Genomic DNA, 27,044 nt, shown 5'->3' with positions numbered 1-27,044 from the left:
CCTGTCCTGCAGGCGATGGCGCGCTGTGCACGGGGGTATGCTATAGATGATTGACACCTCCCGGCATAAAAAAAACCCCTTTTCATGATTATTTTAATATGGCTATTCCCTGTGCTCTAATGCCCGCTCTGTAGTTAAGCAGGCTGTACAACTTAGCCACCTCAAGCTTGCGAAGGTGAACAGCCTACTTTACAACGGCGCGGGTGTTAGAGCATAGGGAATAGGAGGGACGGCAATGCAGTCCAATGGGGAGCCGGCACCGTGACGAAAAGGTCACAAATGCGGAAGTGCGGCGATGAACCATCAGGAGAGGAAGAATAGAGAATATGCGACCAGTGGAACGGCGCTGATAAGGGGCTGACAATGCTGTGGTAAGCTTTAGAGAATCTCCCCCTATATGAGATACCTGAAAATGTGGTACATTGCAGTACATCACCTGTGGTAGTAGCCCCCGTATGTTGCCTCCAGTTTCCCTGCATACGCTATCTGCAGTCACCATATAATACTTTGAACACAGTAACCCTCTCACTGGTACTCTGTGCTTGGTAGCCCCCCAGTACATGGCTCCTGGTAGCCCCCATTACTTCATCACTGGTAGACCCCTAGTACTTTGCCCCCAGTAGTACCCTGGTTTGCTATACTCAGTGTGCCCCCAGTACATCCTCGCCTGTCAGCACTTAATACTCTGTCCCAGGTAGGGCTCCGGTATGTTGCCCCAGGTAGCTCCCTGGTACAGCCCACAAATACTTCCCCCCCTTGTAGCCCCGGATATATAGCATATATAGTGCTGCACCATCGCCACCTATTGGCAGCTGCTGCAACTACACCTGGAATGTTGATAAATTTATAGTACGTGCTGAGATCCGATACAATTCCCATTCATTTCCCCCTGCTACTGCAGCTGCTGCTGTGACGTGGAAGCCATTATTACCTAGAGAAAGGAGGCTTCTGTAACAGGTTTATGGTGAGATAAGCAGGGAGGAGGACATTTAACTCCCAGCAGGTCTCTGTGCACAGCACATGAATATTATACAACATAATACAAAAATGTACTCAGACTGCACTTGGAGACTGCAGCCACTAGGTGTCCCCCTACAGAGCAGCAGGAGCTTCCGGGAGAGCGCCTCTATTGCAGCCTCAGTCAGGAAGTGAACTAGGAAGCATGCTGCTGGTCTACTGCTGAGTACAAGCTCACACGTGTGTGCTGTGCTGTGCTTGGATCAATCTGAGGTTAAAGGGACGGGTATATTACAGCCGGTGCCAGTCCAGGTGAGGGCATGCAGCCACTAGCTAGCACGTTTTACAGCTTAGCACTGCTATCTCCTATAATGTGTCTCAGGTATACACCTGTCACACAAGTTTGCATTGTCTTCTGTACTTGTATTTTTTTTTATATTTTTACAGAGAAATGTATAATCTATTACAAGGCTCCTCAGTAGCAGAAGTATGTGCATAATACAATGTTTTGAGGGCAAGCACTGTGCTGAGTTTTTTTTATATTCTCCCCGTACTTGAGTGGGTTTCCTCCGGGTACTCCTGTCTCCTCCCACAATCCAAAAATATACTGGTAGGTTAATTGGCTCCCAACAGATTAACCCTAGAATGTCTGTGTGTGTACATGTGGTAGGGAATATAGATTGTAAGCTCCACTGGGGCAGGGACTGATGTGAATTTTCAACTATACTCTGTAAAACGCTGCGGTATATGAATGCGCTATATTATTATTAACAGTTTCTTATATAGCACACACAGATTCCGCAGCGCTTTACAGAGAATATTTGAACATTCACATTAGTCCCTGCCCCAGTGGAGCTTCCAATCTATGTTCCCTACCATATGTACACAGACATTATAGGGTTAATTTTTTTGGAGCCAATTAGCCTACCATTATATTTTTGGATTGTGGGAGGAAGCCGGAGTACCCGGAGGAAACCCACGCAAGGAGGGGGAGAATATACAAACTCTGCATAGTTAGGACCATGGTGGGTATTGAACCCATGACCTCAGTGCTGTGAGGCAGTAATGCTAACCATTACACCATCCGTACTGCTATATAAGAAACTGTTAATAAATAAATAAGCAGATTTATTTTTATTTTAGATTAGGCTATCCACAGTTGCAGTGTTGAATCCAGTGTAGGGAACAATGGGGCAGACGTATTAAGCCAGGTGTAGTGATAAAGCACCAACCAATCAAATCCCTACTGTCATTTTTTCACAGCTGATTGGCTGATGCATTATCAGTCACCTTCCACTTTATCACTTCACCAGGCTTAATACATTTACCCCAACATGTACAGTGAGTGATCTGCGGATTCCTGAGATAACATCACTTATTAACATACAGGTACAGTAGCGTGTATTCTGTATCCGGGTCACGCACTTCCTTGGTTCTGATTTGCATTTATTCTAATTTCTGAATGGTTCCTATAATAAGGAGTGGACACACCTGATGTATTAAAGTGAAGTAGGGATTTATTCAGCAATATGGGACAAAGCAATGGTGTGCTGCAAATCATCTGCTTCTATCAATCAGAGTAATACCATGGTTGCCTACCTGACCCTCTCCTTCAGGGAGAAAATGCTCTGTACCTGGTCTTCCCTGGTAATGTATGATTGCCATCACCTGTGGGGAGCTAGGTAATTGATAAAGGTATTTCACCACAGGTGATGGCAATCATACATTACCAGGGAAGTCCAGGAACAGAGCATTTTATCCCTTATAGAGAGGGTCAGGTAGGCCAGTGGTTCTCGACCTTGGTCCTCACGTACCCCCAACAGTGCACATTTCCCAGGTCACCCGGCAGGTGCACAGGTGAACTCATTACTCACTGACACATTTTAAAAGATGAGAGGTGGAGCTAATTATTTCACCTGTGATTCTGTGTGGAGACTTGGAAAACGTGAACTGTTAGGGGTCCTTGAGGACTGAGGTTGAGAACCACCTTAGGTAGACAACCATGAGTAATGCTGGGTCGCACCAAGCATTTGGTTACGGGTTTGATGTGGGAGTGACCCAGCATTTGCGAAGGTGAAGCTCCTCTCAGCATCCCAGCAATAAGTTGGGTTGCTGATGTCACATGGGTGGAGCGGCGGGGGAGGAGGCAGCACTTGGAGCTGACTCCTTCCTATAGTGTAAACGGGACCCAGGTCACCCAATTACGCTGCCCAGCAACGGGTTGCTCAACCTGATTTTCTCCTTCATCCACTAGGTGTCACTGGAGTTACACTGGGGAATAGAAGGCGACCACAGGGAGCATGGGCACTTTAAAATAATTAATCAGTGTGACCAACTCCTCCCCTTCTACTTCCCCTCCCAGGCAGTCTTAGATCGTGCCCAAAAGGGAGCAGGTCACATTTGGCTCATCTCCTGGGCTTTTTGATAATTAGGGCATAAAGCAGCAAGTTTTGCCTTTGAGGACAGGCAGATAGTTGCTGCTACTATCTGCCTGCGACGTGGGAGCCTGCCGGAGGGAGCCGGCTGCTGCTTCAGGGTTTGCGCCCGGCTCCCTGGCTGACAGAGACCACCGTCTCTGGAGCTGTAACGGGCGCCGCTCTCACGCAGCGTGCACCCGATCCTCCCCCAGCCCCACCGCCGACGGCATGGCCGCAGCACTGTGAGTATTACCCTGCCTTCCTATTAGAGGAAGGTCAGGGACACAAACGGCGGTGCAGCAGAGGTTTTTTTTAAACCTGGCGCCATTATGGGTGACGGAGCTGCCAGGCGGGGGGCGGAGTTACCGCGCGGTACTTCCCAGCAGGCCTTGGCATACCCCAGCGTTCCTGCAAGTCGCGGCGGCCATCTTGGACATTTGGCGCCGTTTGAACACGCTGCTGGAGGCTCCACAGTTGCGCTGCAGATCTATCCTGACTGCAGCTGGGCGATTCCTGTCCCCTGGTGACCGTCCTGCTGAACGCTCTATCCGGTCTGTGAGTTACAGTGGGGATTAGAGCTAGGTGGAGACAGTTAGGGCTGTGTCTCAAACTTAGAGCTATAGCGCTCCTAGGTATATGCCATAGCGCTGTACAAAGCTCTGTGACAGCTCTTTTACTTTCACTGTCTCTCCCTTCCAGCATATATATTGCTGCCTATCCTATACCTACTATCTGTGATCAGTCTGGTAGTGTGTGGTGATTGCTGGGTGTTCTGTTGAACCATGGCAGGGGGTAGCTCCAAGAGGGTTACTTGCAAGAAGTGTGCTGTTAAATTTACACCTTCTAAGGAGGGAGACTCTGTATGTGATAAATGCGCTGCTTTACCCCCAGCTCCAGAGTCCCCCGTTCATACCCCTGTTTGGGCATCACAATTAGCTGATGTGATGTCTCACTTAGCTTGCGAGCTCTCTGCAGCTCAAAAGGACAGAGAAACTTCCAGAACTCAACAGGCTTCCTTGACTTCTGCTGTGCAGAGCTTAACAAAGGCCTTGACACCAGCAGAGGGCGCCATTGCTTCATCTTCTAGGCAAAATCCCCCTACCTTACTCAGGAAAAGGGTATTACAGCCCTCTGGGGATTCTGGGGAGTATGACGATATGCCTGATCTGGAGGAGGGCGAATTTGCCCTTCCAGATAATTATGATGATGATGAGGATGATGTGGAACCTGAGGCTCAGGCGTTAGTTACGCAAGAGCCGGCCCCAGCCACTCCAGGTCTGGAGGACCTTATACATATGGTAAAGGTTGCCTGCAAGGTGTCAGATGACACAGATATTCCTGCTCGTCCTTCTTTCTTTGGAAAGAGACAAAGGCAGTCACCCACCTTCCCCCCAGCGGAGGAGTTGGATGAACATATATTGCAGGCTTGGAATCATCCTGATAAAAAATTCCAGGTACCTCAGAGGTTTCTGGCTGCTTATCCTCTTCCACCAGAGGGTAGAAAGAGGGTCGAGATTCCTCCAGTAGTGGACTCTTCAGTCTCACGACTGTCCAAAAAGACGGTTCTCCCGGTTCCGGGTGCAACCACGCTTAAGGATACTTCTGACCGTAAGTTGGAGGTAACCCTTAAGAACATTTTTTCAGCAGCTGGAATTATTCAGCGTCCGGCCCAGGTCGGGTGCTGGGTAAATAAAGCCATGGGGGTATGGGCCTCTCAGATCCTAACAGAGGTCCGTGAGGGCTCTGACCCTGCTTCTATTGTTCAGCTGGCTGAACAGATCCAGGAGGCATCCAATTATCTAATAGACGCCTCTTCTGACGTCTGCATGGTTGCAGCCAAGGTTTCGGCCTTATCTATATCAGCTCGCAGAGCTCTCTGGCTACGCCAATGGCAGGCTGACGCAGAGTCCAAGCGTGCTGTGGAGGCCCTGGCGTTCAATGGGGAGGTTCTTTTCGGGCCAGAGCTCGACAAGTGGATCTCCCAAGCAACGGGGGGTAAGTCCCACTTCCTTCCCTCAGCGGCTCCTCCAGCTACACGCAGGACCCCTCAAAGGCCCTCCTTTCGGTCCTTTCGGCCTACGACCAGATTCAGAGGTCGTTCCAGAGGCGGAGCTCCATCTAGAGGCTCCAGAGGACGAGGCAGAGGCGCCTCGGCAGCTGTCCAGGAGCCCAAGTCCTCAAAGCCAGCCGCATGACTGTCCACGGTCCCATCTGGGGGATCCCAGAGTCGGGGCCCGACTGCTGTCCTTCTGTCACATCTGGCTGCAGTCTTGTCAGGACTCGTGGGTAAGGGATCTCGTGACCCAGGGTTACAAAATCCATTTCAGGTTAGTCCCTCCAAACAGGTTTTTCAAGACCGGTCTCCCAGTCTCAGGAGACAAGGCGCAACTTCTGTTGTCAGCAATCAACAAGCTGCGGACAACGGGAGTTGTGATACCAGTACCCGAGGATCAGCGTACTCAGGGATACTACTCCAGTCTGTTCCTTGTGCCGAAGCCGGATGGCTCGGTAAGGCCTATACTAAATCTAAAGGATTTGAATCCGTTTCTACAAGCGGTCAAATTCAAGATGGAGTCCCTGCAGTCGGTGATTCAGGGACTGGAACAGGGAGAGTTCCTGGTATCCTTGGATATCAGGGACGCATACCTGCACATCCCCATCTGGCCTCCTCACCAGGCCTTCCTCCGGTTCGCTATACAGGAACAACACTGGCAGTTCCAGGCCCTGCCGTTCGGTCTCTCATCGGCCCCCAGGGTCTTCACCAAGGTGATGGCGGTGATGATGGAGGTCCTCAGGGCACAGGGGATTACCATCATCCCCTACTTGGACGACCTTCTTCTGAAGAATCGTTCGAGGGAGGCCCTGTTGTCCAACATACGACTCACCCAGGAGACTCTCATCAGTCATGGGTGGATTCTGAACTTTGCAAAGTCTCAGCTACAGCCGTCCCAACGTCTTCTCTTTTTGGGGATGATTCTGGACACCCAGCAGATGAAGGTTTTTCTACCGCCCGACAAAGTTCAGTCCCTGCAGGTCCTGGTCAGGTCGGTCTTGCGACGGCCACAGGTAACGGTGCACCTTTGCACCAGACTCTTGGGGAAGATGGTGTCCTCCTTCGAGGCGGTACAATATGGCCGCTTCCACTCGCGCCAATTCCAGTTGTCTCTCCTTCACCAGTGGTCAGGGTCCCACTTGCATCTTCAGCAGCGGGTGACCCTGTCTCCTCGAGCCCGTCTGTCTCTGCTGTGGTGGCTCAACTCCGAAAACCTGCAAAGGGGCAGGAGGTTCGGCATATGGGAGTGGACTCTCCTCACCACAGACGCCAGCCTTCGAGGCTGGGGGGCGGTAACGCTGGAACACCAGTTCCAGGGTTTATGGACGAGGCAGGAGAGCTTACTCTCCATCAATGTGCTGGAACTCAGAGCAGTCTACTATGCTCTTCTGCAGGCGGGACACCTGCTGCGGAGCAGAGCAATCAGAGTTCAGTCCGACAACGCCACAGCCGTCGCCTACATAAACAAACAGGGCGGCACTCGGAGCAAGGCGGCGATGAAGGAAGTAAGCAGGATCATCCTCTGGGCTCAGAATCATGCTCAGGCCTTGTCAGCGGTGTTCATCCCCGGAGTGGACAATTGGGAGGCCGACTTTCTAAGTCGGCAACATGCCCACCAGGGGGAGTGGTGCCTCAACCCTCAGGTATTTCAGTCCCTAGTACATCGTTGGGGGTGTCCGCAGGCGGATCTGATGGCGTCCCGCCACAACTTCCAGCTCCCAACATACTTCGCGCGGACTCGAGATCCTCAGGCCGCAGGGGTGGACGCTCTGGTCGCCCCTTGGCCGTTCCAGTTCATTTACCTCTTTCCTCCCTTTCCGCTGATACCTCGGGTATTACAGCGCATTCGCAGGGAGGGGGTAACAGCGCTTCTGATAGCGCCGGATTGGCCCCGGCGCTCGTGGTACACCAACCTGACGGATCTTCTAATCGACGAGCCGTGTCCGCTACCTCTTCAAGAGGACCTCCTCAGTCAGGGTCCCTTCATCTACCCAGATTTAGGACGTCTACATTTGACGGCGTGGCTGCTGAGAGGTCCATCTTGAGACATGCAGGTATCCCTAGGGCGGTGATACCTACAACGATGAGGGCCAGGAAGGAAGTCACCTCCAGACACTATCATCGTATTTGGAGATCCTATGTGGCGTGGTGCGAAAGACGCAGAGTGTCCTCTACTCTGTTCAAGAAGGCTCGGTTGCTCCTGTTTTTACAGGAGGGGTTAAACTCTGGACTTAGACTGAATACACTTAAGGTGCAGGTTTCAGCGCTTTCAGTTTTTTTCCAGAAACGTATAGCTCTCATTCCGGAAGTCCACACGTTTTTCCAGGGGGTGCTGAGGCTTCAGCCCCCTATTCGTCCGCCTACGGCTCCCTGGGACCTAGAGTTGGTCCTCAGGTATTTGAGGTCATCGATTTTTGAGCCGTTAGAGGAGGTGGATCTTCGATATCTCACTTGGAAGGTGGTTCTTCTTTTGGCTCTGGCCTCGGCCAGGCGCGTTTCGGAACTGGGGGCGCTTTCTTGTCGCTCACCGTTCCTCCAGTTTCACCCGGACAGAGCAGAGCTCCGTACCAGTCTCTCTTTCCTTCCAAAGGTGGTCTCAGCGTTCCACGTGAACCAACCCATAGTGGTTCCAGCATTCACAGAGGCTTCACCTGAGGATAGGTCTTTGGATGTGGTGAGGGCCCTGCGGATTTATGTCTCTCGCACGGCCTCTCTTCGCAAGACGGATGTCTTGTTTGTTACCTACGACCCAGTGCGTCGTGGATGGCCAGCTTCAAAGCAAACGCTGGCCAGATGGATCCGTCTGACAATTCGTCAGGCATACCTTGCTGAGGCTCAGACGCCTCCTACTAACATAGGTGCGCACTCCACCAGATCGGTGGGTCCTTCATGGGCGGCTGCCCGTGGGGTCTCCTTGCAACAGCTCTGTCGTGCTGCGACATGGTCAGGTCGGCACACCTTTGTGCGCTTTTATAGGTTTGATACCTTTGCGGCACCAGCTTCTCAGTTTGGCCGCTCTGTTTTAAGGGGATCTCAGCGCTCACCCACCCGGGTTGAAAGCTCTGGGACGTCCCCAGTGTAACTCCAGTGACACCTAGTGGATGAAGGAGAAACAGGGATTTTGTACTTACCGTAAATCCTTTTCTCCGAGTCCACAGGTGTCACTGGACGCCCACCTCAGCGCTGTTCTCCACCTGTTACGTTCAGTGTTAGGTTCCTATTGGGTAACCTCTGGAGTTTTCCCTTGTCAGGGTTATTTAAACATGGTTATTACACACCTGTCTCGTCTGGTTTGACTCTGTGTGTGTTTGTTTTTTCATATATATATATATATATATATATTCTTTTTCTACTATACGTATTGAATGATGTTATGTTGTGATGAACCTTCTCTCGGATGTGTGTTATATCTTTCTGCTCCCTTTCGGGCACGATCTTTATGACTGCCTGGGAGGGGAAGTAGAAGGGGAGGAGTTGGTCACACTGATTAATTATTTTAAAGTGCCCATGCTCCCTGTGGTCGCCTTCTATTCCCCAGTGTAACTCCAGTGACACCTGTGGACTCGGAGAAAAGGATTTACGGTAAGTACAAAATCCCTGTTTTTTCAAATGCCGCTTTCACACATCACAGAGACCTGGGTCGACCTGCTGACAACGCAGGTCGGACCCGGGTTATGTGTGCAGTGTGAAAGGGGTATAATGAATGCATAAACATTAGTTGCTTTTATCCTTTCTTTTTGAGTAATTTTATTGATTATTATTAATAAACAGCAACGATCATGAAGCAAGTCCGTCTAAAAGCCTTTCTACTTTATTTCTGAGAAATGGCATTTTTTAGTGTGTAGATTAAAGGGATGCTAAGTGTTGACGTATGAAATAATGGGGTTGATGTATCTAGCGGTAGAGAAGTGGTAAAGTTGCCCGTAGCAACCTGTCATCTTCTTCATGTCATATTTTTTTTATCTGATTGTTTGCATCCATCCCTGTGAGTAATGTCCCTAGCTAATTTCGGTTCTACACATTACAGCTGCTTTTTGTAATATGACATTATTGATGCCATTTGATTCCCTGCAGAACATGCCACGGAGAGAGAGGCAGGCAGATGATGAGGATGAAACCCTTGCATCCAAAAAAATGCATAACCAACCCAATGTGCCACCTCTGGACTTCGCCACGCCACGGAACCTTTTTGAAAGCTTAATTGCCCCTGTGACAAGTGAGGAATTTTTCAGCACTTATTGGGAGAAAAAGCCTTTGTTAATCCGTCAGAAGAGCCCTGATGTGCGCAGTTATTACCAGTCTCTCTTCACCATGAAGGACTTAAGACATGCCAGTAAAACAGGCGTGTACTATGGACGTGACGTGAACATGTGCAAGTGCAAAGACGGAAAGAAAGTGGTCCTACAAAGACGTGGAAAAGCCACTTACCTGGAGATTCTGAAAGATTTCCGGCGTTCCAAAGCGACAATACAGTTTCATCAACCTCAAAGATTCAATGTAAGATAATGTTCCCTCCTAAGGATTGTAAGACTTATGTTGGCCGTACATCTACCCAGTGATTCCACGATTCCGATCGCCGGGCTCTGAAGTATCTGTTATTTCGAGCGGATCAGCAAAAGTCTACCTGCTAAATATCCTGACCTGACGATAATTGTTTGGTCACCTATAAGATAAAAGATCGTGTGAAACTGTCTTATTTCCAGCCACTGAACTCAAGGCAAAATAATGGCCCAGGTTTTAAGAATAGCTATACTTAAGCACAGGTGAGTTAATGAGTACCTCAGTTATTTTGATTTAGCCATCTGTGCTCAAGTATGGATGTCACTAAAACCTGTACTGTTAGTCTGCCTTGGTGACCATGGTCGGGAGCACCTGCTTTATAGTTATTAATAGTTCCAAGGTTACTTTAGAGCTTGTTTGAATGCACTTTTCAGCTGTGAGATTACCTTGCAGCTAGGGTTGCCAATCCCGGGATCAGGATCGACTGATCCTGGGATTTGGCCCCACAATTCCCAGGAATGGAGTTTCCAATCCTGGGATTTCGGGATTAGATTGTGCATGCACAGTCTAATGCCGGGACATGTCTCTTAGACACTGCCCGGCTGTTACCAATCATGGCGTTGCAGCTCTGCGCAGCGTTGCGTGGTCAGAGGTCACGCTGCATATGCCACACCCCCCGCACCTGTCCGCACTGCTGGCGTCCAGGCACTGTTGCCCTCTTCCCCACTTCCGATTGCACCGCCTGCCCATGTAAATAAATGTGCGAGGTGCCTGGTGTTAGGGCTGTGGGTGCTTATTTATTTATTTTATTTTCATTCCATTGCAAGCAACTTTTTTTTAGCCCAAATGAGCCATTATACTGTATCCCTAATGTAATATATAATGACAGGGGTTAAAGTGAGAGATTTGGTAAGAAATCTCCAGGTTTTTTTTTTTTTTTAAACGGCAATCATTTACACTGCAAAATCAAACTGGTTTTGCAGTGTAAATGATTGCCACTTTAAAAAAAACTGGAGATTTCTTACCAAATCTCTCACTTTCTGAATCGCTCATCCTATTAAATTTCCCCCATACTGCTGTATCTCCACAGGACAAGCTATGGCACATTATGGAGAAGCTGGAGTGTTACTTTGGGACACTAGTTGGGTGTAATGTTTATATCACCCCATCGGAATCCCAGGGGCTGCCCGCTCACCATGATGATGTTGAGGTAAATCATTTCATGTCATGCAAATCACCTGTTTTCTGTGTTTTAGGGCCTTATTTTAGTTCACTCTTTCTGACAAAATCCTTCTTAGATGGACAAAACCATGTGCACTGCAGGTAGGGCAGATGTTACTTGTGCAGAGAGAATTAGATTTGGGTGGGGTTTTACTTCAAAGTGAGATCTATATTGCAGTGTAAAAATAAAGCAGCCAGTATTTACCCTGCACAGAAACAAAATAACTCACCAAACTCTAATTCTCTCTGCATATTTTACATCTGCCCCCCTGCAGTGCACATGGTTTTGTCCGGATCCGATATGATTTCCCGGCGGTCGGGATCCCGGCGGTCGGAATCCCGACCGCCGAAATCCCGACAAGGGGGGGACATGGATCGCCCCCCCTTGCGGGCTCGCTGCGCTCGCCACGCAGCAGGCCCGGTGCCTCGCTACGCTCGGTACGCTATTTTATTCTCCCTCTATGGGTGTCGTGGACACCCACGGAGGGAGAAAGTTTCGGGATTTCGGCGGTCGGGATTCCAGTGTCGGGATTCCGACCGCCGGGATCCCGACCGCCGGGAAATTAACCGCATCCCGTTTTGTCCATCTAAGAAGCATTTTGTCAGAAAGAGTGAACCAGAATAAGGCCCTTAATCCGATGCTCTTGAATCGCAAGGAACACTAGCTGCTACACACTAGTACAGTGGTTCCCAACCCTGGTCCTCAAGTACCTCCAACAGTGCACGTTTTCCAGGTCACCCGGCAGGTGCACAGATTATTCAGGCACATTTTAACCCCTTCATGACAGAGCCAGTTTGTGCCTTCATGACAGAGCCCTTTTTTTCAAATCTGACATGTCTCACTTAAGTGGTGATAACTTTTTTTTGCTTTTACTTATCCCAGTGATTTTGAGATTGTTTTCTCGTGACACATTGTACTTCAAGTTAGTGGTAAATTTGGGTCGATACAGTCTGTGTTTTTTTGTGAAAAATACCAAAATATCGTGAAAAAATGGAAAATTTAGCAATTTGCAAAATGTTAAATTTTCTGCTTGTGAGACAAATAATCATACCACTCAAAATAGTTAATAACTAACATAGACCATATGTCTACTTTATGTTTCCATCATTATTTCAACTTCCTTTTAATTTTTTTGGACACTAGGAGGCTTACAATATGAATAGCAAATTCTCAAATTTTCAAGAAAATTTCAAACACTGATTTTTTTAGGGACCAGTTCAGTTCTGATGTGACTTTGAGGGACTTGTATGTGAGACACCCCCATAAATGATGCCATTTCAAAAACTGCACCCCTCACAGTATTCAAAACAGCATTTTGGAAGTTTGTTAACCCTTTAGGTGTTTCACAGGAATTAAAACAAAGTGTAGGTGAAATTTCAAAATTTCTTTTTTTTTGCAGAGTTTCAATTTTAATAAATTTTTCTAACGAATACAGTAGATTTTACTAGAGAAATGTGACTAAAAATTGATTCCCCCAATTCTTTTGTTTTCAAAAATATCCTATATGTGGCCCTAGTGTGCACGTTGACCAAACCACAGGCTTCATAATAGAAGGAGCACCTACTTGATTTTGGAGCCTCCTTTTTATGAGATTTTTTTTTAGGCACCATGTAGGTTTCTAGGCACCATAAGTGCTAAAAGTTAGGAACCTCCCCCGCAAGTCACCCCATTTTGCAATCTACACCCCTCAGGGAATTCATCTAGGGGTATAGTGTACATTTCAAACCCCCAGGGGTTTCACCAATTTTGGTACAACTGGTCTGTGAAAATGAAAAATTACATTTTTTTACACAAACATGCACTTCTGGCTCAAGATTTTTCATTTTCACAAGGAATGAAGGAGACAAAGCACCCCAAAGTCTGTGCCCCAATTTCTCCCGAGTACGGCAATGCCTCACATGTGACCAAAAAATACCAGTTGGGCGCATGGCAGGACTCAGAAGGGAAGGAGTGATTTTTGGATTTTGCAGCACAGATTTTGGTGGAATGAATGGTGGGTGCTATGTTGCATTAGCAAGACTCCCAAAGCACCAATACAGTGGAACCCCCCCACAAGTCACCCCATTTTGCAAAGTACACCCCTCAGGGAATTCATCTAGGGGTATAGTGTACATTTCAAACCCCCAGGGGTTTCACCAATTGTGGTACAACTGGGCTGTGAAAATGAAAAATTACATTTTTTTACACAAACATGCACTTCTGGCTCAAAATTTTTCATTTTCACAAGGAATGAAGGAGACAAAGCACCCCAAAGTCTGTGCCCCAATTTCTCCCGAGTACGGCAATGCCTCACATGTGACCAAAAAATACCAGTTGGGCGCATGGCAGGACTCAGAAGGGAAGGAGTGATTTTTGGATTTTGCAGCACAGATTTTGGTGGAATGAATGGTGGGTGCTATGTTGCATTAGCAAGACTCCCAAAGCACCAATACAGTGGAACCCCCCCACAAGTCACCCCATTTTGCAAAGTACACCCCTCAGGGAATTCATCTAGGGGTATAGTGTACATTTCAAACCCCCAGGGGTTTCACCAATTGTGGTACAACTGGGCTGTGAAAATGAAAAATTACATTTTTTTACACAAACATGCACTTCTGGCTCAAAATTTTTCATTTTCACAAGGAATGAAGGAGACAAAGCACCCCAAAGTCTGTGCCCCAATTTCTCCCGAGTACGGCAATGCCTCACATGTGACCAAAAAATACCAGTTGGGCGCATGGCAGGACTCAGAAGGGAAGGAGTGATTTTTGGATTTTGCAGCACAGATTTTGGTGGAATGAATGGTGGGTGCTATGTTGCATTAGCAAGACTCCCAAAGCACCAATACAGTGGAACCCCCCCACAAGTGACCCCATTTTGCAAACTACACCCCTCAGGGAATTCATCTAGGGGTATAGTGTACATTTCAAACCCCCAGGGGTTTCACCAATTTTGGTACAACTGGGCTGTGAAAATGAAAAATTACATTTTTTAACACAAAAATGCAGTTCTGGCTCAAAATTTTTCATTTTCACAAGCAATGAAGGAGACAAAGCACCCCAAAATCTGTGCCCCCATTTCTCCAGAGTACGGCAATGCCTCACATGTGACCAAAAAATACCAGTTGGGTGCATGGCAGGACTCAGAAGGGAAGGAGTGATTTTTGGATTTTGGAGCACAGATTTTGGTGGAATGAATGGTGGGTGCTATGTTGCATTACCAATACAGTGGAACCCCCCCACAAGTGACCCCATTTTGCAAACTACACCCCTCAGGGAATTCATCTAGGGGTATAGTGTACATTTCAAACCCCCAGGGGTTTCACCAATTTTGATACAACTGGGCAGTGAAAATGAAAAATTACATTTTTTTACACAAAAATGCAGTTCTGGCTCAAAATTTGTCATTTTCACAAGGAATGAAGGAGACAAAGCACCCCAAAATCTGTGCCCCCATTTCTCCAGAGTATGGCAATGCCTCACATGTGACCAAAAAATACCAGTTGGGTGCATGGCAGGACTCAGAAGGGAAGGAGTGATTTTTGGATTTTGCAGCTCAGATTCTGGTGGAATGAATGGTGGGTGCTATGTGGCATTAGCAAGACCCCCGAAGCACGGTGAAATGATGAACCTAATAATCCATAGATGTGTGGTATATTTTGAAACACTCCTTTATACATAGGCCGGGTTTGTCGGGGCAAGTTTCACAGTGGAAAATAGTTTCCTTTCTTATTCCCTTTTTATAGCAAACTTTGCACCTTTTTTGTGTCCTGCCCTTTCTTGCAGTGGAGGGGATTTCGTTGGGAAAATGCTGCCCTGGTACAATACGGGGGCCAGTACTAGAAGTACTGGGGCCCTCTGCCTGCTGGTTCCCAAATATTAGGCCCTTTATGACTTCCTCTTGAAAGTGCATAAATGTCCCCCTCTGGCCGGTAGAACGGAATAGCACGTAAGCGTTATACAGTGCCATCTGGATGATATACACGGCCAGCTTCTTGTACCAGATATTTGTTTTCCGCAGGGCACTGTACGGCTTCAGTACCTGATCTGAAAGATCCACTCCGCCCATGTACTTATTGTAATCTAGGATACAATTTGGTTTTGAGGTGTGGGTACTGGTACCTCGTACAGGGATGGAGGTGGTACTGTCTCCATGAATTGTTGTCAGTATAAGGACATCCCTCTTGTCCTTATATTTGACCAACAACATATTTTCGGTGCATATTCCCCTGCTTTCACCCCTTCTTAGTACTTGGGCAATGTGCGTTTTGGGGAGGCCTCTTTGGTTCTTGCGCACAGTACCGCAAGCTGCTGTACCTCTTGAACCAAGGGCCTTAAACAGGGGGATGCTAGTGTAAAAGTTATCCACATAGAGGTGATAACCCTTATCCAGGAAGGGGTGCATTAAATCCCAGACAATTTTTCCACTAACACCTATGAGGGAGGGGGGGCATTCTGGCGGTTCAATTCTTGAATCCTTCCCTTCATATACCCTAAACTTGTGGGTGTACCCTGTGGTGCTTTCACACAGCTTATACATTTTTATGCCATACCTTGCCCTCTTACTGGGAAGGTACTGGCGGAATTTAACCCTTCCTTTAAAATGTATAAGGGACTCGTCGATACTAATACATTTATCAGGGATGTATAGCTCTGCAAATTTGGCACTGAAATGATCAATGACCGGCCTGACTTTGAATAGCCTGTCAAAGGTGGGATCATCTCTGGGTGGGCACTGTGCATTATCGGTGTAATGTATAAATTTATGGATTGTCTCAAAACGAGTCCGAGTCATGGCCATACGGTAAAATGGGGTGCTGTACAGAACATCTGTACTCCAATATTGCCTAATTTGTGGCTTTTTTACTATGCCCATATGAAACACCAGACCCCAAAACGTCATCATCTCTACTGCATCTACAGGGGTCCACCTAGCAAATGATGATGTGGGGTTTTGAGCAATAAACTGCTGGGCATATAAATTAGTTTGGTCCACCATTAAATTTATAAAATCATCAGAGAAAAATAATTTGAAAAAGTCAATTTCTCTGAGACCTGTGGAATCAAATTGGATTCCTGGCATGGCCAAAAACTCAGGAACCTGGGGCTCAAAATTGTCTGGTGGTGGGGTCCATACGAGATCAATTATTGGGGGGGGGGGTCTCAGCTGCTCTACGGGGGCGTCTTTGAGGGGGTCCCTCATCACCAGAGGAGGAAGAGGAGCTTAAGACGAATCCTTCAAATTCCCCGCTTGCCTCACTGGCTGTGTCAGAGTCAGAGGCAATCATGGCATATGCCTCCTCCACTGAATACATTCTTCTGGATGACTGGGATGACATTTGGGATGCCATTTTTATTTTTGTGTTACTGGTAGTGAAATGTTTCAACACGTGTATAGTGTAGGGGGGGGTACAAACTTTATTTCAACCCGGGGGGTATGTAGTGTGTAGTGTGTATGTAGTGCAGAAAAAAAAAATACTTTATACAAAAAAAAAAAATTGAAGGGGTTAAAAAAAATAAAAATTGAAGGGGTTAAAAAAAAAAAAATTGAAGGGGTTAAAAAAACAAAAAAAAAGGTCCTGCGCCAAAAATTGAGCACAGATGTTGGTCAGTAACGTCCGTCACTGAACAGCGCTCAAAGGCAACAGGAATTTGATCAAAAAAAAAAAAAAATAGATCAACCCTGTGCCGAAAAAGCTGATCAGTGATGTACGTCACTGATCAGCGCACAGTGGCCACAGGACACCCACAAAATCACAGTGTGTGTAAAAAAAAAAATTAAAAAAAGACCACACAGCACCCACAAAAAAAAAAAAAGGTGATCAGTGATGCGACACTGATTACCAGTGAGGGGCAGCAGGTGCACAACCTTTGGTGCAACTGACAGTGCAACTGGCAGCAACTGACAGGTATATATAAAAAAAAAAAAACCTCTGCGCCCCCAAAAAGTTGCTGATCACCTCAGATATAGTGATCAGCACAAAAGGCGGGGGTAGCAGACACAAAATATACACTCTCTATCACTCTCTGTCACTATCTCTCTCTATCTATCACTATCTATCACTCTAGGACACTGCAGCAGCAGCACTGACAGTTATATGTATAAAAAAAAACCTGCACCCCCAAAAAGGGGGGGTAGCAGACACAAAATATACACTCTCTATCACTCTCTGTCACTATCTCTCTCTATCTCTCTATCTCTCACTATCTATCACTCTATGACACTGCAGCAGCAGCACTGACAGTTATATATATAAAAAAAAACCTGCACCCCCAAAAAGGGGGGGTAGCAGACACAAATCTCTCTATCTCTCACTATCTATCACTATCTATCACTATCTATCACTCTATGACACTGCAGCAGCAGCACTGACAGTTATTTATATATAAAAAAACCCTGCACCCCCAAAAAGGGGGGGTAGCAGACACAAAATATAGCTCTCTCTGTCACTATCTCTCTATCTCTCTCTATCTCTCTCTCTATCTCTCTATCACACTGCAGCAGCAGCAGGAAGTCTCGAAGTCAGATCCAGGAAGCGTCCAGCACGCTACAACAGGGCTTGACAAATTTTTCTAAAATCTAGGAGCCAGGACAAAAGTGTAGGAGCCAGACAAAATAAAATCGCCCTCAAAAACTAAAAAGGTACTTCCTCATCTCTGCGGCCACCGCTTACGCTATGGGACTTGCGTAAGCATCATCGTCCGCTCGCCACGCTTCAGGCTCGGTGGCTAGCTGCACTCCGCTTGTCACAACTTTACTTAAAAGTAATAGATGGTGGCGTGGACCCAGGGTGGTGGCACGGTGAAAATCCGTAACTGGCATAGGAGGTGGCCGCAAAGATGAGGGAGTACCAATAAAAATTACTGAAAACTTGGACAAGGTGTGTATGCTGCACAGAAGGGAAATATATACTACATTTCTAGAATAAAGTCAGTGACTGGATAATGTCAACTGTAATTTAGTTGACATTATCCAGTTACTGACTTTATTTTAGAAATGCACCATATATAGGTCTTCTCTGCATAATCATTTATTTTTTGACTGAACACCAGATTTATAGTTATATACATAAAATGACAGACCACCACATCCAGTATTAATTACATTATTGTGCAGGGTTCCCTAGAAAACTGCCGCTCTGAGGGGGTCGATGGGGGAGGATGACCAAAGCACTGCGGGAGGGTGGTTGGAAGTTTGGCCGACAAGAGCCGCAGCTTCCCATTACTGAGGCCGCTGCTTACTCCAGGTGTACAGAGCTAGGGGCAGGGGAGCCACCGCACTTACATTTAGAAGGGTGCTGTCTCACCAACTGCCCGTGACGAGAACAGAGCAGGGCTGCAGGACGGTGCCTGGAGTCGCGCTGACACCCGCAGCTTCCAGCTACTAATAACGTAGTAGAATGCCACTCACACTCAGTAGGCTCCAGTGTCTCCGCTATGGCGCGCGCGGGGGGGCGGGGCTGGATCTCCGAGATATGCTTCGACAAGGGTCACACTGATATCCGCAGCGTTGTGACCCCCTTAGGCAGGAGCTTGGACACTGTCTTGCGTCCTATCTCTCCTGACACACAGCGGCAGACCACACAGGATCTGATCGCCAGACAGGAAATTCTGGTCGCCGTGGCGACCTGGCGACCGGGGTTTGTCAAGCCCTGCGCTACAAGCAGTGATCAAGTGATCAGGTAAGGTATTTGCAAGGATCAGGTAAGTATTAGCAAGGATCAGGTCAGTATCACGGCAGATAGGCACGGTGACCGCTCTGCACGCAATTCCAGACCGGAATGGCGTCTGCAGCGCAGTCACCGTTAGTTTAAATGTCGCGCCTTGGCTGTGATTGGTCCGTGGGTCCCACGGACCAATCACAGCCTTGGGGGCAGGTGGGGTGAGGTGTCATCGTCACCGATGACCCCCTCATGCCCCCTGACGCCCGGCGGTGATTGACACCTGTGTTACCGAGCGTCTGATTCGCTGGTAACACAGGAAACCGCTGTGAATGGCTGTTCACACTGAACAGCCAATCACAGCGATCGCCGACGGGGGGGCGGCATCGCAGCCCCCCCTGGGCATGCAGGGACATGTCTGCTGTCAGGGACAGCAGACATCGTCCCTCTGTCACTGCGTCTCTAGACGCAGTGACAGTTAGAAGTCATGACGTATATATACGTCAAATGTCGTGAAGGGGTTAAAGATCCACAGGTGGAGCTAATTATTTTACTTGTGATTCTGTGTGGAGACCTGGAAAACATGCACTGTTGGGGGTACTTGAGGACCAGAGTTGGGAACCACTGCACTAGTAGATCAATGCTCTGCTGATATATCTACAGATGGATAGGGCAGCATGTTCTCCATTCAAACTGCCCGATCCATCGGGACTGACACCACAAATGGGCGGTCAAATTTGCATGCACCTGCCCAATGACTGTGCAGCTATACGGGTGGTTGGTGAATCGCCCATACACACAGCGCCGATGTATCTGTGTTGCACATCCAACGCGATATATATGTATATATAGCAAATGTACAGCAGGGTAGGTGGTGCAGTAGGATGGGTGGGGGCAGTAGGGTACGGGAGGGTGGGTTGCAGTAGTGTGCAGCAGGGTGGGTTGCAGTAGTGTGCAGCAGGGAGGGAGTACACCTTACTTAGCCAGCCAGCCGCTGGTTAGCCGCTCACCTCCCCCTGCCAGTGTGCGTCCTAGCCAATAGGCGCTCGCGGTCTAGCAGCCACCAGTTGATTGGCTGCTGAACCGCAAGCGCCCATTGGCTAGCGGTCCAGCGTGAGACGTGAATTTTACATAGCAGCATGTCTCTCTCCCGGACACAGCGAGAGCGGGGGAGCGAGTTGCCGGTGCCGGCACAGCTCCGGTGCCATGCTATCTTCCGGTGCCCGGAGCGTGGGCTCCGCCCTCGCTACGCCTCTGTGTGTCTCCATCACTCTGGTTAGGATGCAAGCCTTTTTTTAGATACGTTTCCACACACACACACGCACGCACACACACACTCCCCCCCCCCCATATAATCAGCTATACAAATCTGTTAATTCAGTTACATTTGTTCGGTTTTGATGGTTGCATAGTTGATTTGGTGACCAGTTCTTTGCTTTTCATATCATGTACATTTTCTACTGTTTGCTCAAAGATCGCCTGCAGGTGGCAGTGTTACCGACCGTGTCTACAAATGAGTAGAGTCTTTAGCATTCTCTCTTATGCATTGTTTTGGGGGACACCGGAAGGTGGCAATATACAGTGCCGTAGTATTGACATCCTCAGTCTCCCATGGCAAAGGGCACCAGGATTCTCACATGAGTGAAGATATAGATCCCTGTGGTCTCAGTCGTCCTTATCCCACAGGTGGGGAACAATTTTATCCACTTATTAGGCCACAGACAAGTGGTCCTTGGTCTTCGGAACCTAGTGACCTGATGGGCTTCATTGTTATTAATATTGCAAAAAAAAATATGGCTTCCTCCATCATGTATTTGAGACGGCGGTATTTGAGCAGGTCTTATGGGCAATTTGGAGCATGGTACATACCATTGTTTTGGAAGGACCATGTATTTCTGTTAGGTGCTTCAGCGCAGTCCGTCTGTTTCCAGGTCTTCATCCTACAAGTAGAGGGAGAGAAACACTGGCGTCTCTATGAACCCCTCATCCCTCTGGCCAGAGAATACGACGTGGCCTCTACTGACAAGGTTTTAACTCAGACCCATGACCTCTTACTAAAGGTAGGACTCTCCTCTGTTGTCCCAGGCATTAGTGTTGGAGACCTCGCTGCTGGGAAGGGTGGTTTGGATTTAAACCAGTGTGTGTTTATTGATCTTAGGAAGGTGACCTGCTGTATTTTCCCCGAGGTGTCATTCATGAAGCTGACACTCCTGCAAGCTCATCGCATTCCACTCACGTGACCATCAGCAGCTACCAGAACACGTAAGGACCCTCTGCCCACCATTAATGATCATTATGGAGAATGGCTTCCCATGTCTTTTTTTGGTACTTGTGTATTATCACGGCGCCCCTGATGTAGGTCGCGCAATGTTTTAATCGCATTGCATGCCATGCACCCGATGGCATGCGATGCAACGCGATTTTTGCCCCCTATGCGATGAAAGATTGTATAAACACCCTATTGGGTGCCTCTAAGCACCCAAATGGGTGCTTACAATTTTAAATGCACCCCCACGCCACCCCCCCACTATAAACGTGAACCCGAAGCGTGGCGAGCGGCGGCAGTACGCGTCCTCCGACCTTTTCATTCCCCCACTATCCACATCGGCGTGGAGTTGAGAATAGAAAGTGTGGCGAGCCACCGAGCCTGAAGCGTGGCGAGCGCACGTGGATACCTTCACAGGTATCGCCGTACCCTCGCGGGCTTCACAGATATCCGCGTCCCCTCACGGGGCTCACTGCGCTCGCCACACTTTCTATTCTCCACGCTGACGTGGATAGTGGGGGTATGAAAAGGTCGGAGGACGCGTACCGCTGCGCTCGCCACGCTTCGGGTTCACGTTTATACTGGGGGCGTGGCGTGGGGGTGCATTTAACATTGTAAGCACCCATTAGGGTGCTTATACAATTTTTAATTGCATCGCATTGTATGCCATGTACAATGACATACAATTTTAAAATTGTATGCCATTGTACAATATCGCATCGCATACCATCGCAGGCCTTATGATATGCGATGCGATGGGCGCCGTGTTAATACACAAGTACCCTTTTTTTTTAATTACGTGGTATTGTGCTCAGCTGCTGTCAGGTCGCTCCCTTAAGCTGGGTACCAATCTTCTGGTAGTTTTATTTCCTACTTCTTGTACATTATAAATGGCTTGTTTCCTTTCTGCAGCTCCTGGGCAGACTACCTGCAGGACCTGCTGCCGTCTCTCCTGAATGACGCAGCAACGAGTGACGTAGAACTGAGAAAGGGCATTCCTTTGCAACAGCTACTGGTAATGATACATTGTCTTATATGGGGCTTCTGGCTGTACACAACGTACCTCTCACCAAAGTATTTGTCAGCCTGATTTTGTAACCTTGCGTATGATCCGGATTTGCTCTGTGCATCGAACACAATTCGATCCACAGAGCTGTTACATGTCGTGTACAGAATATACAATTCTGCATACATGAAATAAGCCAAACTAATAAATGAGTTTCCTATATAATCATAAGTCATTCAAACGTTAGTAAACTGTATTGACATTACGTGCTACATTTATTCATTAGTATTTATTTTATTATGCTTCCTTCTTTCAGTGTATTATATCAATGGGTATGACTGTTTTAATAGTATTTGTCCTTTTGTGAATCTTTCAGCACTTGGATCCCAGCAGTGTGGCAGAAACTCTCACCAGCCTCTTGTCTACCATAGCCAAGAGGATAGAGGCCAGATGTCCACTGAGGTCCTCGGAAATGCTGCGGGATTTCATGTCGCACAGATTGCCACCTTATGTTGATTCTTCGTTGGAGAAAGGAGAGGACATGAGAACTGGTGTGTAACGTACAATGCCCGTCTTATGTCATCTCATACAATGAGGTCGAGTCAGCTTAGAATGGGCATGTCCAAACTATGGCCCTCCAGCTGTTGTGAAACTACACAGCCCAGCATGCCTTGCTACAGGTTTGCTATTAGGGAATGCTAAAACGATGGCAAGGCATGCTGGGATGTGAAGTTTCACAACATCTGGAGGGCCATAGTTTGGACATGTCTGACGCCTTAGAATGACTTGACCAGGAACCCCATCTTCATTGGTCCATTTGTAATACCTTGGTTTTGCTGTTTGTTTAAAACTATTCTATAAGCAATTACATTATTGTGCATTAAATAATACTGCATTAAGACATTACAGATATTATATGGTAATACACAATGAATAGGTTACATGTAAAGGGTAAGATATTATGGCTACCATTAGCCAAGGCTGTATAAATGTGGCCTCCCATGTTTAATGTGTTATAGAATTAATTTTGGTGAGCTTAAATGAGTTAGATCAGCGGTTCTCAAACTGTAGGTCCTGACCCCAAAGTTGGGTCGTGACCTTCTCATTATGGGGTCGCGACTCCATGTTGCTGACCATCAGGCTGATGACTTTTCTAATCTGTCAGTGATTCAAGGAGTCTGAAATATCTGTTGAATTGTCTGTTATTTGAGACTCCTCCCATCATTCTGTGCCTCCACAATGCTGCCATGTATGTGCTGTCTGCTGACTACACACGTGACATGATGACCTTCTGCAGTAACTTGCTGGGGTCCTGTCATTATTTTTATTGTCTGATGGGGTCCCAGAGCAAAATGGTTTGAGGACCTCTGATCTAGAACACTGGGTTTGAATACAGAGAGAAACTTGACTTGTCCTTCAAACCATGTTTCTAAGTTATTGTCAATTCTAAAGCCCCATACACAGGGTGGGATTCTAGCAAGAATCGCCGGGGATGTGGTCTCTGAGCGACCCTATCTCTGTGCATACGGAGCGACTGTCACCGGGAGCACACTTCTGCGACCAGCGGCTTCCCGGGCAAACAGCTGGGTCCTCCTGCAGCTTCCCTCGGCAGTATCTCCTTTTCAGACACTGCGCAATATATTGCCAGCAATCACATTGCTCCGTGTGTACGGAGCTTGAAGGTGTGTACACATGGTGCGATTTGGTCGCTGAGCAATTTTGGCTTAATATCTATCAGCAATATATTGCTCAGTGTACTATTTTCATCAGCGACCAACGATTTTTGGCTGAAATTGCAAGCAATCCTGTCTCATTCTGTCTCTACCTCATTTTGACTAGAAGTCACTGGTGCACAGTGCATTGTGCACCAGCGGCCAGCAATTTTTAGCAATGATTGCAGAAGTATGTGCGCGCTCCCAGTGATCTCCCATAGCACATAAACACTGGCAATATGGTCGCTCAGCGACCATTTAGCCAGAAATAATGGCTTAAATCGGCCCATGTGTACAGGGCTTAAGGGCTTGTCATACTGTATATACAGTGTTTATTTACATGTCTCATCTGTTCATTCTCCGCTGCTTGCCCTTGTCCCATGCGATCAAGGTCACACATAGTATTATATCAGTTGTATTGCTCAAACCTCGTAGGAAGAGCCAATAGGCACTAACATATACTGTATAATATACACAGTTGTCATACTTTGTGTTGGGAACTCTTGTACCCTCACTTAGCACGCTTCAGCTGCCTTTATATGTGACCTATGTGGTTTAATACTATTGCCAACTGTTACTTATTCATTTGTTTCTTTGCAGGCGAGCCACCAAACATAAACAGCACCATCAAACTGCGCTACCAGGATTATGCAGCCATCGCAGTAGATAAGGTTCCAAAAATGCTTGTTAGTAGATCCAAAGATATGGATTATTGTTAGTCACCTATTATGTCCAGGATGCTTAGGACAGATCATAGACATTTGGTTATAACCATTTATATAATACATTCTGTGCAGTTCCAGGTAGGTGCGCTTCAGCTTCACAGTTTTCCGTAGTTTTGTACTTTTTTATACGGTATGCGGTCACTAGGTCGACAAGCATTACGTCAACATGACTGAAGGTCTATATGGGGTTAAAGCGACAAAAGCATTAGGTCAACATGGGCTAAGTCGGCAGTCAAAAAGTCGACATGGGGTTTTTTACTTTTTTTTTTTTTTTTTTTGAGTTGACCTCTGCCTTTATCTGCATTCATGCCCTACCATCCACTAGGGCGAGGCTGGGACACACCGGCCCTCCAGCTGTTAATGAACTACACATCCCAGGATGCTTTGCATTAGTTTTGCTATGTGACTATGCTGAAACTGATGCAAGGCATGCTGGGATGTGTAGTTCATCAACATCTGGAGGGCCGGTGTTGCCCTGCACTAGGGCGTGGGAGAATAAAATGGTGTGCACTCTTTTTTTGAGTAGCGTGGCTTCTCCCTGTTGTAGAGAAACTCCAGGCCAGTCATACCAAGGAAATCTATTTTGCAAATGCACACAGAGGTGTGGCCACATTGTAGTAGGGTTTTTGTTTTGAATGGGTTTATATGCTTTGTAATTGTGTACAAATGAAGTCAGACAGATAACTGTCCTTTCTTATGGCTAAAATGGCCGTTCTAATATCCAAGGTTATGGTCAGTGGTTCCGGAACTTGTTTGACTCTCTCCACCCTAGATTATCAGTTTCTTTTTCACAGCAGCATTAGATTAAAATTTAGGACAACCTCCCTGTCACAAGGCATGCGGGACCTGGCATCTCAGATGGCAGCCTCCCGACCACCTCCGCCATTGACAGCGCCCACTGGGGAACCTCAGCCAATTGCTGCCCAAACAAACTTGTCAAAGGTAGCCCCAGGAGTATGGCCACTTCATCTGGAGATGTCCCAAGTGCCGGTCTCCCTCAAAATGAACTTGATGGCCTCGACACACAACCTTAAGCTTCCTTGCTACAGCTCTCGCACCAGGGATCCAGGATCCTACTTGATGCAGTCCACTCATCCTATCAGCTCATGTACCTCTTTCCCTCAATTCCTCCTCTTGCGAGTACTTGGCAAGGTAAAGCTAGAGGGCATAGCCGCCATTCTGTCCATGACAGGCCTGGTATGTAGACCTGAATAGCCTGAACCGTCCGTCCGTCCCACCCCCTTCAAAACATTAGCCAACGTAGATCAATGGAGTCTAACATGGAAGACCATTTTCTTGTTAGCTATTGCGTCGGCATACAGGTTTTCGGACTTTGAGTACGTTATGTCAACATGCCCATTTTCTCTTTTTTTTTTTTTTTCATCCTGACCATGCTGTCCTACGTAGCCAGGTGAATTCTATTTATAAGGTAATCTCCTATTTCCATATTAATCAGGAAATTGTGGTACCTTCTCTTTCAACTTGCATGTTACCATTTATCTGCCTTACATTTTGCCTAATCTGCCTGTCCTCGCTTGGGTGGATCTGTGGTGGTTTCATGTGTGATTCAAAGCGGCTCTGTGAGGCAGCCACGCGGTCCTCTGCCAACACATTCAATCAGTTCTACAGTTTTGACGCCTTTGCCTCAATCGATGCGGCTTTTGAACATCAGGTCCTCAGCACAGGACAGGATCTTTCCCTTCCTTAAAGGGTCATCTTTGGAATGTCCCATGGTCTTCAGTGTCTCTCATTGACCAAAGAAAAAAGGGTCCGGTGTATTCCTGCCTATGAACACAAGTTAACTCTTTGTTTCCAGCCTCTGAGCTACCCTCTATATTCCATGGTCATCAGTGTCCCCCATCGACGCATACATTTTTTTTTTTCAGGTTGAAAATCCCCCATCTGCCCCCCCCCCCCCCCCCCCCCCCTTTATTTTTTATTTATTTACTTCGGTCATCGATCTCCAACATCATTGTGTAGTGACCATATCAATATGCATGTGCATATAATTTAAGTGATAGTTGATCTAATCCAAGTAAAATCTGATCAGGAGCATTTTTAAATGTTGTAGCTAAGGTTTGGAATGAGGTGTTATATGTGCCCCTGTTTCTCAGATTTGACCTCTACAAAAAAAACTAAATCCTAGTGTGATCCAGGTTGGTGAGAAGATAAATAGGTAGGACTTTAATGTACATGTAAAAATCCAAGGAGAATCTTGATATATCGCAACAACTCAAAATAAAACCTGCCCAAGAGGCTTATTTAATTGTTGCTAAGTTATCTTCTAAAAGATCATAATAGATATGCTGTTGTGCGCTCACATTCAGGTCTCTGTAGTGGCAAAACCGGTAGGAGCCATGGGGTATCGGAGGAGGCACTAGGGAGCCGGATGGTCCAGCCTGGGGTACTGCAAGCGATGTCACAGCGGCTTATAACAAGTTCACAATGCTGGCTGGATCCAGGATATTTCCAAGGTTTACCTCTGCCCAGCGCTTGGCGATGACATGGTCTCCTAGCGCCTGAACTCCTGCTCTCCCTATGCAGTGA

At 47.3% G+C, this 27,044-nt stretch overlaps 1 protein-coding gene across 3 annotated transcripts in view; it reads left to right on the top strand.

The window, feature by feature from the left end:
* Positions 1-27,044, top strand: part of RIOX2 (ribosomal oxygenase 2) — a 64,606-nt gene that overhangs the window by 30,641 nt on the left and 6,921 nt on the right. For 2 of the 3 annotated variants that reach the window (XM_083171957.1, XM_083171958.1), the window contains exons 2-8: positions 9,502-9,924; positions 11,018-11,137; positions 20,720-20,848; positions 20,947-21,050; positions 21,967-22,069; positions 22,437-22,611; positions 24,373-24,458. In XM_083171957.1, coding sequence (XP_083028083.1) covers positions 9,505-9,924; positions 11,018-11,137; positions 20,720-20,848; positions 20,947-21,050; positions 21,967-22,069; positions 22,437-22,611; positions 24,373-24,458 — 1,137 coding nt within the window. In that variant the 5' untranslated portion in view covers positions 9,502-9,504. Of the gene's footprint in view, positions 1-1,121; positions 1,270-9,501; positions 9,925-11,017; positions 11,138-20,719; positions 20,849-20,946; positions 21,051-21,966; positions 22,070-22,436; positions 22,612-24,372; positions 24,459-27,044 lie in introns of those variants that run through there. The other variant, XM_083171956.1, reaches the window with a different exon arrangement.

Source organism: Crinia signifera, chromosome 2, assembly GCF_055691185.1.
Source record: "Crinia signifera chromosome 2, ASM5569118v1, whole genome shotgun sequence".
NCBI lineage: Eukaryota > Metazoa > Chordata > Amphibia > Anura > Myobatrachidae > Crinia > Crinia signifera.
Note: the sequence above shows the minus strand (reverse complement) of the source record. Positions and strands in the feature narration are given on the sequence as shown.